We start from the raw sequence: 14240 nt of genomic DNA on the forward strand, positions 1-14240 counted from the left end.
AAACAGAAAGCTCTGTGAATTAGTGCTCAGTACACACAGGTACAAGGTGGGACAGGAACACATCCCTGTGCCCTGCAGTCAGGCCACCGGGTCAACAGTGCAGGTTGTGTACAGAAGACAAAAACTGCTTCATCCAGATTAATTTTCAAAGCGAAGCATGAAGACAAGTGACTTAGAAACGATGGCATGCAAGGGATAAGAGTCCCCAGACAATTTCTTAGTTAAGCTGACAGCATTTCCAGCACTGGTCAGACTCTGGAGAACAGCCATGGACACCCAAGTTGCTTACTTACTATGCGACTCCTCCTCATCACTGGAGTAAGAAGAGCCAAGAGAAAAAAGGGTTTTAGACTTAAGGAGATGTGGAGAGATGCGGACGGAGAAGGAGACCCGCCTTGCTGGCTGCATCCGCGGCTGGGCTGAGAAGTGGGTTCACAGAAGACGTTAGTGTACGCAGACTGTTCCAGAACAAAGTCAAAGGCACCTCAAACCAGGCTCAACAGAATCATGTAACGAGCCTGTTTCGTTCCAGGAAAGCCTGTCTAGGCCAACAACGTATTTATTTAATTTTCATCTTTATTTCTGAATATGTAGAATTCCAATATGGCTTAAAAAATTCATCCAACAAACACCTACTTTCTAGAGTAAGACAACAAGAAGTCCATTATTTTTAATGGCCATAATTTATAGCTGGTGTTTTTTCCTGCAGAGTGAGAACATCTGGAGTGGTGGTGTTTCTCAGGATTCTGTGTTTGGCTCTCTTCCCCCTCACCCCAAACCTCCTCACTCGCTGTCCTCCCTTGCGTACACACTGCATACGATGGACACACCTGTCCACTCTCAGCCAGGGCTCTCCTTTGGACTCAAGATGCATTCACCTCACTGCTCACTTCTGGGGGATGTCCCACAGGCCGCGCGAACTGAGCAAGCATGGAAGTGGACTCCTCTTTTCCTCCAGACCTGCCCCTCCTCCTGTACGCCTTTGTTTGGTAAGTGGTACTTAACATCTACAGAATTACTCAGAACAGAAATCTGGGCACCACCCTTGAAGGCTTCTGTCACATCTCACCCAGTTCTTCTAATTTTGTATTCTAGAATTCTCGCCTTCTCCTGATCCGCCACCTCTGCTCCCCAACACTGACGTCAGTGTGGTCTCTCCAAAGCGTCTGAATCAATCACCTTAATCACCTTAATCACTCCACTGTCCTCAGATGAGAAACCCAAATCCCCCGGTCTTGCTTTCCACATGCAGGCACACCTCATTTTATGGCACTGCCTTTAACTGCACTTTGCAGATATTGCAATTTTTACAAATTGAAGGTCTGTGGTGACCCAATGTAGAACAAGCCTATCAGCGCCATTTTGCTAACAGCATTTACTCACTTCGTGTCCATAAGCATTCTTGATAATTCTCACAATATTTCAAACTTCTTCATTATTATTTTATTTTGTTATGGTGATCTGTGATCAGTGATCCAATGTAATTGTTTTGGGACACTACGCGCCACGCCCAGTGAGAACGGACCAGCCATTATCCACCTCCCTGCCTCAGACCTCCCCAATTCTTAGAAAAAATATTCAAATTAGGCTGATTAACAACCCTACAATGAATGGCCTCTGAGTGTTCAAGTGAAAGGAAGAGCCACATGTCTCTCACTTTAAATCAAAAGCTAGAAATAATTAAGCACAGTGATTAAGGCATGTGGAAGCTGAGGCAGGTTGAGAGCTAGGCTTCTCGTGTCAAAGAGCCAAGTTGTGAAGGCAAAGGAAAAGTTCCTGAAGGAACTCAAAGTGCTACTCCACTGAACACACGAATGATAAAGGCTAACAGATTTATTGCTGATATGGAGAAAGTTTTAGTGGTTTGGATCAGAGATCAAACCAGTCACAACCTTCCCTTAAGCCAAAGCCTAATCCGGAGCAAGGGCCTCACTCTCTTCCATTCTGTGAAGGCGGAGGGAGGGGATGTGAAGCTAGCAGAGGGCTGGTTCAGGAGGTTTAAGGAAGGCAGCCAGCCCCACAACATCACACTGCAAGGTGAGGCAGCAAGGGCTGACGCAGAAGCTGCCGTGAGCTCTCCGGAAGATCGAGCTGAGATCATTCACGAAGGTGGCTCCACTGAACCACAGGTTTTCAGTGTACATGAAACAGCCGTATAGTGGAAGATGCCATCTAGGACCTTCATAGCTGGCGAGGAGAAGTCAGTACCTGGCTTCAAAGGCTCAGAGGACAGGCTAATGCAGCTGCTGACTTTCAGTTGAAGCCAATGCTCATTTACCATTCCGAAAATCCTGGAGCCTTTAAGAACTAGGCTGAATCTACTCTGCCTGTGCTCTGTCAGTGGAACAACAAAGCCTGGACGACAGCACATCCACTTACAACATGCTTTACTGAATACTGTAAGCCCATTCTTGAGATCCACTAATCCGGGAAAAAAAGAAAGATACCTTTCAAAACAGTATTGCTCATTGACAATGCACCTGGTCACCCTAGAGCTCTGACCGAGATTGACAAGGAGATCCATGTTGTTTCCATGCCTGCTAACACAGCATCCATTCTGCAGCCCATGGATCAAGGAGTCATTTTGACTTTTAAGTCTTATTAAGAAATACATTTCATACGGCTACAGCTGCCACAGACAGTGATTCCTCTCATGGATCTGGGCAAGTAAATTGAAAACCTTCTGGAAAGGATTCACCATTCTGGATGCCAGTAAGAACATTCGCAATTCATGGGAGAGGTCAGAATATCAACATGATTAGGAGTCTGGAAGAAGGTGATTCCAGCCCTCATGGATGACTGTGAGGGGCTCAGGACGTCAGTGGAGAAGTCACTGCAGATGTGGTGGAAACAGCAAGAGAACTAGGACTAGAATGGAGCCTGAAGATGGGACTGAACTGCCATGATCTCATGACAAAACTTAGCAGATGAGGAGTTGTTTCTTATTGATGAGCAAAGAAAGTGGATTTTGAGATGTAATTTACTCCTGGTGAAGATGCTATGAAGATAGTTGGAATGACAACAAAGAGTTTAGAACAGCCCACAGACTTAATTGATAGAACAGCAGCAGGTTTTGAGAGGACAGACTTCAACTCTGAAAGAAGTTCTACTGTGGGTAAGATGCTATCAGGCAGCATCGCATACTAGAGAAATCGTTCATGATAGGAAGAATCAATCTATGTGGCAAACTTCACTGCTGTCCTATTTTGAGAAATTGCCACGGCCACCCCAACCTTCCACAGCCACCAATGTGGAAGCAAGACCCTCCACCAGCAAAAAGATTACAACTCACTGAACGCTCAGGTGATGGTTAGCATTTTTTAGCAATAAGGTATTTTTTAATTTAGGTATGTGTGCTCTTTTAAGACATCATGTTATTGCACATGTGACTATAGCATAGTGTAAACATAACTTTTATATGCGCTGGGAAACCTAATAATTCACCTGACTTGCTTTACTGTGGTATCTGCTTCATTTCGGTGGTTTGGAACAGAACCGTGATACCTCTGTGGCTCGTCCGCACTAACTCGCCTACCGCGTTCCCGGTCTCCTGTTGGTCTCAACTTTGAGCTTACTTCTCCCTCGTAAGCCGTCTCTGTTGGATGCTCCTGAAAAGCCCCATGTTTCTTTCACTTGCTGCATTTATTACTTCCCTATTACATGCACCTGTTCTCTTGTCTACGTGAATGCGGTGAGGAAAGAAACCGTACCTCTTAGCTCATCCCTCTCCTACCACTGCCTAGCCTGGTGCCTGGCAAAGAGTAATGCAAATGCTTACTGAATAAATAAAGTAATACACGAATTTCCTCTGTCAGGCTTTCTGAAAGCTTGCTGTCCTAAATGAAATGAAAAAGCCCTACACCAACTTAATACCCCACATAAATACGAAATGATCGGAGACTGCTGTCTGCAGCTACGTCACTAACAGGGATCAGACAGCTGCTGGCACGAATACATGTACACTGGCTTTTTTAGCAGTGACCGCCTAGTACAACAAGAAAGGTACCTTCTTCATGTGCTTTCTAAAGTTATTTCCAAATGCGAAACAAATTCTGGAAATGAAAATGAGCTCTTTTATTACACAAAACCTGAGTATCCTCTTTTGTCACAATTTCATGGATCATAAGGAAAAACCTATTTGTACGAATATCTAAGGAGTATCCTCAACATGTATGGAACATATATGTTTTTTGTGGTAACACACCCTGAAAAATGAAGGGAAAATGATTTCTCATTAAAAGCCTCTGAGTTAAAAAAAAATCTAATGGGTACAATGTTCCTTTTAACTTCGCCACCACTAACCTGTTTAGGGCTCTTCTGGGGATACAATCAACCAAGCACTTTCTCTACTGTTTGTAAGCACCTTCTGGGTATAAGCAATGAGATATCTTAAAATATACTCTTATATAGCAATCATCTGTAATAATGGAATTATTCTGTATATGCAAAAATGAAGTTTATTCTTAAGTTCTATCAAGAAATCAACTATGTCTCCTGGCAAGCTGGGAGTCTCCACTCCATCCTCTCTGATGCAAGAAGGAGAAATGGGGCCAAACACATCTCTGGGAGCAGTTTCTCTGAGGGCCATCCTCCCAGCATTTCCCCACAAGATGCAGGTAGTTTCGGTGCTTTTCCCATTCCCTAAAAAATGAGCTGGCAAGATGCATTCGTCATGTTCCCCCCAAGACAGCACAGCCAAGAGATGAATAAGGACAGCATCCTCATCCATTGTGGTTCCCAAGTAAGCTGTCTCCTGTCAACTTTCCACCCCAGAAAATGACACAGAGATCCATTAGTCATCACCTTTACTCAGTATTTTCCTCTGTATCAATGGATATCAGAAAATGATCCCAGCTTAGAAATAATGTTGAGTTTCTCTGTTTTCCTCTTCTAGAAAATGACCCAATAGGACATTCCAGACAACAGGCTCAGAAGACATACATTTTTAGAAATGCCCAAATGTTAACAGCTATGCAAGGCTGTGGTAGAAGCAGCTAATTTCTTTGAAGGAAGAAGACACAGCGCAGGTAGAAGCTGGAAGTAGTGAAATAAGGTGCAGCTTAGAAAGTACTTTGTTCCTAGACCAGCATATTCATAAGACACAGCCACTTAAAGACCATGAGGGATGGACGGTGTTCTCGTTTCTTTAACGTTTACACTCTGGTCAGAGACAGACAGAATCTGGCACTGTTGCAGGCACTGGGAACTCACTCCATAACAGTAACAACTGCTTATTAAAAGCCAGGAAATATGCTAAGGACTTTATGTAAATGCACATTTAAGCCTTATCACATTATTACCCCCGTTTAATCAAGTAATTGACATAAAGAATTTCACTATCTGGCCCAAGGTCACACAGCCACCAAATGTGTGCTTACAATAAAACATTAGCTAAAACATTTTAAGCGTACTGAATGCTTTAGGCTTTAAAATCACTGTGTAGATGTTAATTATGAACCTTTCAGCTAGGAAGACCATGACCAGAGATGAATCATGCAGAGTATTTAAGTGAATTGGAAGATTTGAGTCTGTGGCAAATCGAGAACTGTCCAGTGACCCTGAGGCTTAAAGGCACAGCACACAGGACACAAGGTTTAGTCTTCTGTTCAACTGTCAGAAGTTTTACATTTGTGAAAAAATTTATCATGTTTCGAGAGCAGAAAAAAAAAATACAGTTGGGAAAATTAGTTTAATTGTATATGGGGAAGGACTAAGGAGAAAGTGTCATTAGAGTTGATTAATCCTCCAATTACAGCATATGCTAACTCAGGGAAACTGTGGGGCTAGCTAACTAATTTACAACTCAATCATTCAAATGTGCATGAAATGTACAACGTAAGTTAGAATGAGGGTACCCTCTTCTGACCGAAGGATTGAACACTTGCTTAGAGCTATACTCTTGACAACAGCCTGCTAACTCATTTCAGTCCCCTCAGTGAGTGGAGCAGAAAATTTCCCAGCAACAGGAGGAAAAGCTCCATGTGCGATAACTCCTGGCACTCTAGGACAGTGTTTTCTGGGAGTTAGCCGCATTATTTATAGTGTTTGGCTAGCAACTGAGAACACAGTTAAAAACCACCTTGCTTTTTGGAAGAAAAATTAATGAAGTGTTTCATGCACAAGGCAAGAGAGTGTGTCACAAAATATAGGAAAAAGATCCCTCCGTGGGACACATTCTGTTGGTGTTGGGTATGTGTTGCTATGGGAGTGGACTCTCCACCATGACAGCATGCTCCCTAGTCATGGAAGGAGGCTACGCAGAGCTGAAGTGCCTCACTTAGGGGTGCTTTCCTGTCTGTGGCTACTGAGCTCTAGCAGCACCCCAGGCTCATCAAATCCAACACTAACTATTTCGTTATAATGATTTTCATTCTAGTCCAGCACAACCTCTAGCCCAAACAAAACCAGGAAAAGCTATCCCAGTCGTAGTTCTGCAGAGTCACGTCTGCATCTTTGAGAAGATGTCATTAGTAGGCACACCAACCAGGCCAGATCTGAGGTACTGATCAGGAAAACGAGGGCAAGGTTGATAGTTATCTATCATGTCTTAATTCTACTGTGGAAATTAAAAAGATGAGGCCTGCAGTAAGTCATGAGACAGAACATCTCCCTAATGAAGGGCAGCTGCTTCTGTCCCCAAGTCTTTTAGTATGAGTTGTATCAGGGGACACTGAACATGCACCAGAAACACCGTAGAGTTTATTTATTCCCTCTGCCTCAGCCTCCTGAATACACGGTCTTTCAGCAACTAATGGATCACTCCCTCCTGGATGAGCATTTAAATCTTTACATCATGATCTCAAACTGTTAACTACTCACGGAAAAAAAAAAAAAATCAAGATTTTAAAAATAAAACAAAAAGGTGGGGCTTCTCAAAGAACAAGCTGCCTTTCCATGGCAAACATTTAGATCCAATTCAAATATGTTTCTGAACATCTTTTATTTGCAAAGGCTCTGTGCTTATGGATGCCAGACATCTACCTAACTTCCCCAGCTGATGGGTCTTGAAACCTGCGTATAGCTCCATTCATCATTTGCAGATGTAATCCTTTTGGCATGTGCTTGACCAACTAAAATTGTATCTTTGTCTTTGTCCTTCATGAGCTTGATGTTTTTGAAGAGCTCAGGAAGTTAATGCTGGACAAAATTTAGATAATTGTACTATGGTAATAGAACAGAATATCTTTCAGACATAACCGCATTGTGTTTGTAATGTATTCTCCAGTGTTTCAGAAAAACACTTTAAAGGAAGTGATAGAGGAAGAAAGAGTGATAAAAAATTATGACACTTTTATATAATATATAATATACATAATAATATATAATAATATAGATCATTATATTGTGTGTGTGTGTGTGTGTGTATATATATGAAAAACACCTGGGGGACTCCAGGTTATGGTTATAACATGTGGGAACTCTAAATCCCCAAATATATGGTAATTCTTTGTACTGTTGTTGTGACTATTTTTAAAGTCTGAAATTACTTCAAAACAAAAACTTTAAAGAAATCTATGTCAGGTTTAGGCCCACGACTATTAAGCGTTTAATGGATTAAAGAGATTTTTAAGTGGCAACAGGAGGAAGTTCCCAAAACTGAACTGGCCGTCACCATTTTTGTTTAAAGGAGCCATTTGGAAGAAGAGGCAGACAAATTTTGGAAGGTAATGTTACAGGGTCTTAAAGTGAGAAAAATGACAGAGAAAGTGTTTAAAATATACTTAATTAAAAAAAAGATGTAATATACTTACGGTCCAACCCAGGATGGCTGATTGTCATTAATGAGATGGATTTTGTTAGCGGGGAAGCAATGGCTGATGTACAGTAATTGAATCCCTGTTGTTTAGATCTGTGACACGCCTGTGAAGTATTAAAAAAAAAAGAAAAAGAACAGGTTCTAAGCACATGCTCTTACTATTTCTAGACGAGCACAACACTGTGCGTTCCAGCCTAACCTGGGAACAGAAGGGAGGACACGGAGGGTAACAGCGCAGGCTCCGCCGTCACACGCACTGGATTCAAGTCTGCCCCTGCTACCTTACAGCTGCTCAACCTCAGAGGAGTTACTCAGCTTTCATGAACCTTTGTTTTCTTACCTGTAAGATGGGAATAACGAGAGGAGCCATCCTGTACAGTGGTTTCATACCCTTCCTAATACCTAACAATGTTTACACGCTCAGTAAACATCTGCTGATGCATAATCAGATAACACTAACTTCACTGGAAATACCAAACTACACACAGTAGCTCTGCTCTCCGAAATTCTAAATATCCTTTCTAGAGATATCGTGGGTATCAGTAGTATACTATTTCTCTGATTTTAACGAGGTGGAAAGGCAAGTAAAAGGTGTTCTAAAATCAAGAGCAAGGCAGCCGTGCATCTGGGAAGAAGCCTCATCTCTTTCATTTCCTGCACATGCTCAAAGGGAAGCAGTGAAAACCTGCTACTACCATGAATTCAACTCAAGAGCGCCAAAGACTTCTGATTATTTAAAACTTGTTCCATGTGTAACCATGGAGTCTGAGGCCAACTGTTGCTATGTTTCAAATACAACTGTGGGGTCTGAAAAATGACCTCAGTGAAGGGCAGAGGGACCTTCAGCAGGAAGTTGGCTGCCGGCGACTCGTCCAGATCACAGACACCAGCAGCTCAAATACCCACTCTGAGGTTGCACACAAGACAAAAACTGTGGGTGAGCAGAGAGTTCCAGGAAGGCTAATAAATTAGCACAGGAAAGCACGAAAATGTCAGCAACTTCATCTAGAAAGACTAAACCAGAAAAGCCATTTTAGAAAGACTTCAGTGGTAACTGACGTCACTTACTAACAGACAGGGTCCTCTGTCCAATTCCTAGAAATAGGAGTTTCAGAAAAGGTTTTACATAAAACAATATTAAGAAAATTAAAATGTTCCCATTTCCTCATTAAAACTCTCCTACTTCAAAAATGTGGAAAAAAGCAGTGAGACTAACAGCCAAGAACACTGAGATTAATGCTGTCCAGCTGATGGCCAGTTACGAGGCCTTAGGCAAGTCACTTCAAATAGGCGTGAGGTTCTCACACACAAGGGCTTATGCGGAATCCGAAGGGACAGACTGGCTCTAAGTCTGGGATTGTTCACAAACCCACAATTGTGGTATTTCGTCTGGTCTTACAATGGACTTCCAAAGGATGCTAGACACGAAATGCGGTTACTCCCGACTCTCCACTTACCAAAGATGCTCCCGGCAAGCCACAAAAGAATTGTTTTGATTTGTCACTCCTTTTTCTGTTACCATTAGGTTGAATAAACTTAAATCATTTGCCTCAATAAACATATTCTCCATATTCTTTTTAAAAAATTTATTTATTATTATTGTTTTTAATTTCTCAGCACCCAGTGTGGGGCTTGAACTCACAACCCCAAGATCAAGAGTCACGTGCTCCACTGATTGAGTCAGCCAGGCACCCTCCTTCTCCATCTTCTTGTTATTTTCCTTACCTTTTTCTAAAGTATCAGGCCCAGAAGACACGGGTGGTGGGGGAAGGGGATAAAGTGGCAAAATTCCTTTGGGCCTTCAATTGGATTTTCATCCGGCCGAAATTCTCTTGGGTCTTCACATAAGTAATACATTCATTATTAAGGTAATCCCCCAGTGTCCAATTTCTATTTGGTCATATCAGTGCTGTCTAGTGGGGTATAACCAAGCATTAAATGCCTACATAAAACCCTAGTCACCTACTCAAAGAACAGGCTGTTTAACATTTTTGTTGGTTTAATTAGAAATGTTTCATTCTATTTCTACCTAAAACTCCAGTCCCCTATTCAAAGACAGGTGTTTAACTTTGTTGTCTGTTTAATTAGAAACGTTTCATCTGCCCGTGAATCACAGAATCCTCCTAGGAATCAATCCAAAGTTCCCTTAGCCCAAGAGGGGCATAAAGGACCCGGAGCAGGGTGGGACGCTCTAAAAGCATACAATTCCAGTTCTCCAGGCAAACTCCCCGAGGACCCGTCCCCACTGGTGGCTGGTGAGTGACGGAAGGAAGGGCCTGCGAGGGTGAACACTGGGAAAGTCACCTGACTGGCTGTGAGGAAGGCCAGGCCCTCCAAGAGGGAGTTCTAAGTGAGTGCCAGTGGCAGGTGTGAAGAGAGCATCAGGTGGGGAGGAAGTGCCGATGCTCTCTGAAAAATTCTGACAGTGACGGGAAACAGAAGAAACAGCCATTTCCTAGGCAATGTGAGAAGACAATTTTTCTCCCCCACAGGAAGGGATATGTTTTTGAAAAATTAGGAAATTTAACAATGTTATGTAACATACTTCAAGACTCATTTTACTATCGGGATGATAAAAGAAGTCCTCAGATAAGAAGGAAAAACTCAATTTAATATCCTGGGGACTTTCCTAATTTAGAAAAGTTTGCTTTGAGGGAATATTTAAATCAATGCAGATTAATGGTATTCCTGAATTAGTATTAAGCGCTAAAAGCTTGGTTTGTGCTAGATTGAGTGTATTATATAATGGGTAAGCAATCACAGCCACTAGCCTTATATTAACCTAAGTCTTGCTTTTCTTTGTTCCTAATGTGAGGACACATGTAGGGAAGTAAAGTGAGTTTTTCAAAATTAGCAACTTTACCCACTTCAGCCTTACCTGCTGACCAAGCATCCTATGTTCTCTCTGGCCTGATTCCAGATCCTCTTCTGAAAGCGACACCAAAGAGTCACCCCTTTCTTCACCACTGAAAGGGTGCCTGAGCTCTTTGGTGTTTATAGAGTTTACATCTAGAGATGAAGGTGGCTTGTTTCCGACACCAGGTCCTCCTGTCAAGCCTTCTAGGCTGAAACTGAACACAGAGCAAAGGAGTTAATTCATTCTATTTCCAAGTCTCAGAAAGGAAGGAAGGTATGAAATTGCTTCGGGTGTATCTCCCTGCTCGTATATTATTTCTATGTCACCTAGCAAAGCTACTGACAAGGGCATGGCACAAATGAGTGCCGCCTACCTTTCCCCCCAACAGGTGTTGGTATGCTGAGAAAGAATACTGCGCTTAGACTTTCTTACCTCATTCAACTTATTCAAATGGTGACCATCTAAGGCCATTTTCTCAAGACTTTTTTCAATCTACCATGTGGATAGACCATTTTATCTTATTCATCTTTTATTTATGTGCGTGTTTTTCCTTGACCTGATGTAATTAATCTTTGCCAAAGTTTAATTCAACTAATGCCAAAGAAATAAACGGCACAGAAAAAACAGGTGTGTAAGTCACTTTCAGAAGACAAACAGGGAGACCGAGACTTGCCCTTGTGTCCATGAAGTGGACCGTTACAACTTCATATTCAATACCGTCTACCTGACCTGTACTATTTCACAGGTGTGCCCACCCCAGAGGCCTGAGTGTTACGTATGAGCAGTAGCACCTGTGAACAACTGCCCAACAGGTTTCCCCGAGAACTGAGAGTCACAGACAGGTGTATGGGGCCAACTTAAAGAACAAATGCTGAAAAGCTGCTACGTCTAAGAGCTTTAATTTTTTTTGGTTTTAATACTGACCAAAAAAGGGGGCAAATTTAGGGCATGGGATCCCTGGAATAACGATTTTGTGGTCTGCAGAGTGAAAAAAGCATGTGTTTTTGTGAGCAGGAGACTAGAGAGAGCAGTTAGCTATCTATCCGCCTCAGAATAATCCACATCTGTTACAGTTGCAGTGGGAACTTCTTTCCAATAAGCAAGAGAGCAAAAGAGAGCTGTAGCTGACCATGTTCTCAGTTACAAGCAGCTGGAAATGCATTTGAAGGCATCCTGAAGCTATTCAGTTATCTCTGCTCAAACTGTACAATCAACTCTACAAGTAACTCACGTATGCCAGTCCAGAGAGCTTGTTATTTGTTTTTTGTATTTCATAAATTACTTATTATGAACTGAAACCATATGCTTCTATTTTTCTCTAGTGGGTAATTTGAACAATGGATTTTGTTTTTCTTGTTTCAATATGACAATAGAAATCATGATTAAGTATATGTGTCTCTGTGAAACTAATTTGCAATACCAGGGATAAAGAGACAGGCTAAGTGAAGGAAGAAATTATGTTTTCTATTGTGAACTGTTTGTAAAGCCTGAGAAAACCAGTCTATCATTACCCACAAAACTTAATCCTGAAAATGTTTTAGTAATTAAATGTGGCTGCTTAGTGGACAGAGAATATGAAACATTGAGGAATCTGTGAATTTGGAATCTGAAGAGATTGGGGGGTTTGGAAACATAATGGAAATAAGTACATCCTCTTAGCTGCCTTGCTTCTGTCATTGTTTGCCTCAGGTTCTGGGAATCAGGACAGACCAAAAGCAGAGAGAGAAGTGGTCTACCATACCAGAGATGCCAGTCTGTGCAGAAAACACCAAATCTACAGCCACTCGAGACAAACAGGATGCATCACAGCACACCATCCGCCTAGTCTGTACCCCTTCAAATGGATTAGTGATGCCCTACCAGAGGCAACTCAACACTGTGCTCACAAACAAAGCGGCTGCCATATGCATTCTAGCCACACAGAAGCAAGCCCCCAGCCAAAAGCCCAGGTGCCGTATTTTACGATTCCCCCTTTGGTGGCTGGACACGTAGCAATACCATACCTTCTGTAATTAAAGTCAGCACTCAGGGTAGCAGAGTATTGCACACCAGAGGGACACCAGCTCATACTGGGGATGACATCAAAGGCAGAAACAGAAATGGAGGGAGAAAAGAGGAAACAGGGACGGGGTTACTGGGTTTGAAAAGAAAAGCCATAGTTACAGACAGATGGATTTATTTGATCATCAAACAATAAGGAACGTAACATTTAGAATTTAGAAAAAGGCTAGAACAAAAACCACAGAAACTTAAAACTGCTCTACTAACATCCATCTAGACCATGTGCTGGAAATGTCTATGTCAGTTCGTTAGAAGGTAACAACTCTGGACGAAGAGCCCGCTCTACCCACGGCTCCCTCCTCAGGTGTTCTCCAGAGGTGTCCCCACTACTGGGGACAACAATCCCTCCGTACGCTCCACCACACCACTCTCAGACCTCCGTGGCCACAGTGAGAATCCTTAACTACACTAAACTCCCCCTTGACTAAAAGGGACAATGACAAATTGCACTGGGGTAGGCTCACCGGATCATCAATTTTCTTCATGTTTTCAGTAAGGGTCCATCTAAGCCAGACACCTCATGAGTCTTCCCTAATAAGGACAGCCTATCAACACTCACACCCATGTTTAAGCCCTACTCACTAAGCTCTTGTGATGAAGATGCCCCACGTCACAATGGTCACATTTCCTCGTATTTTAAAAATAATGAAGGCATGTATTTTTTTCAAAAGAAAAGGAATTCTATGGTACTGAGTTAGAAATGTGTCTTAATTTTAGGTTTGCATCCACTTTCCCCGTAAGATTAAAAAAACAAAACAACTCCATTTGATCATCTAACTTTATCTGGCCCTCATATTTACTCTCAAGTGGGAGGGACAGAAAATCTAAGGTTGGAAATACCATGTAAATATAACCAGCTAAAAAAATAACCAATTCAAAATATCAGGTACTCTGTAAAGGGAACTGCATCAGCAGGTCAGGGTTTTTGACTGACAAATCAAAAATTAGTTTAAAAATACACTGCTACTGTTTGGGGCCTTAAAATTCTAAGTGACGTGTTTTTGTTTTCAGAAGGGGGAATAACAGTAACATTCCCTCCAGCTCCCTCAGGAATCTTGCAAATGGGAAGAGGTACAGACAACAAAAACCCCCTGAATACCTTGAATACACTTAATACCTTTGCTTTGATAAGTGGGGGTTTCTGGCAAAGGAAGAGACACAAGGAAGGTGGTGGGAGAACAAATAGAACTACCCCTATGAACCTACTAAATCTCTGAAATCACAGCATTTAAAAATAATTTAAATAGTAAAACACTTAAAAATCAGGTTAAATTAATAGTACAAAGCTCACAAGGGCAGAAGGAGAAAGGAAAAATTAGCATCTAAGACACATCTCTAGTCTGATAAGCAAAATCAGACTGATGGACAATCTGCTCGTGCGAGGGAAGCAAGCCTTGATATAATTTACAAACACACACAAGACTCAGATGAAGTTCATTCTCTGAAATTAACAACTTCATTTTGAGTCTCCAAAGTGTTATTAAAAATTAAAAAAAAAATCAACTTATTAAAAATACAACATGGTAAATCAGCAACCAAATATATATTACCAAATTATCATTCCAA

The 14240-nt window shown here is 41.8% G+C and overlaps 1 protein-coding gene across 19 annotated transcripts in view; it reads right to left on the reverse strand.

Annotated features, from left to right (window-relative positions):
* AKAP13 (A-kinase anchoring protein 13) overlaps positions 1 to 14240 on the reverse strand; it is a 326662-nt gene that overhangs the window by 62189 nt on the left and 250233 nt on the right. For 16 of the 19 annotated variants that reach the window (XR_004627692.1, XM_034667900.1, XM_034667902.1 and 13 more), the window contains 3 exons: positions 12617 to 12682; positions 10635 to 10827; positions 7752 to 7860 (listed from right to left, as the gene is read on the reverse strand). Coding sequence is in view for 18 of the 19 variants with exons in the window: in XM_034667900.1 (XP_034523791.1) it covers positions 7752 to 7860; positions 10635 to 10827; positions 12617 to 12682 (368 nt within the window). In the remaining variant the exon portion in view is untranslated. The remainder of the gene's footprint in view (positions 1 to 7751; positions 7861 to 10634; positions 10828 to 12616; positions 12683 to 14240) is intronic. The other 3 variants (XM_034667905.1, XM_034667904.1, XM_011228488.3) reach the window with 1 other exon arrangement.

Source organism: Ailuropoda melanoleuca, chromosome 9 (genome assembly GCF_002007445.2).
Source record: "Ailuropoda melanoleuca isolate Jingjing chromosome 9, ASM200744v2, whole genome shotgun sequence".
NCBI lineage: Eukaryota > Metazoa > Chordata > Mammalia > Carnivora > Ursidae > Ailuropoda > Ailuropoda melanoleuca.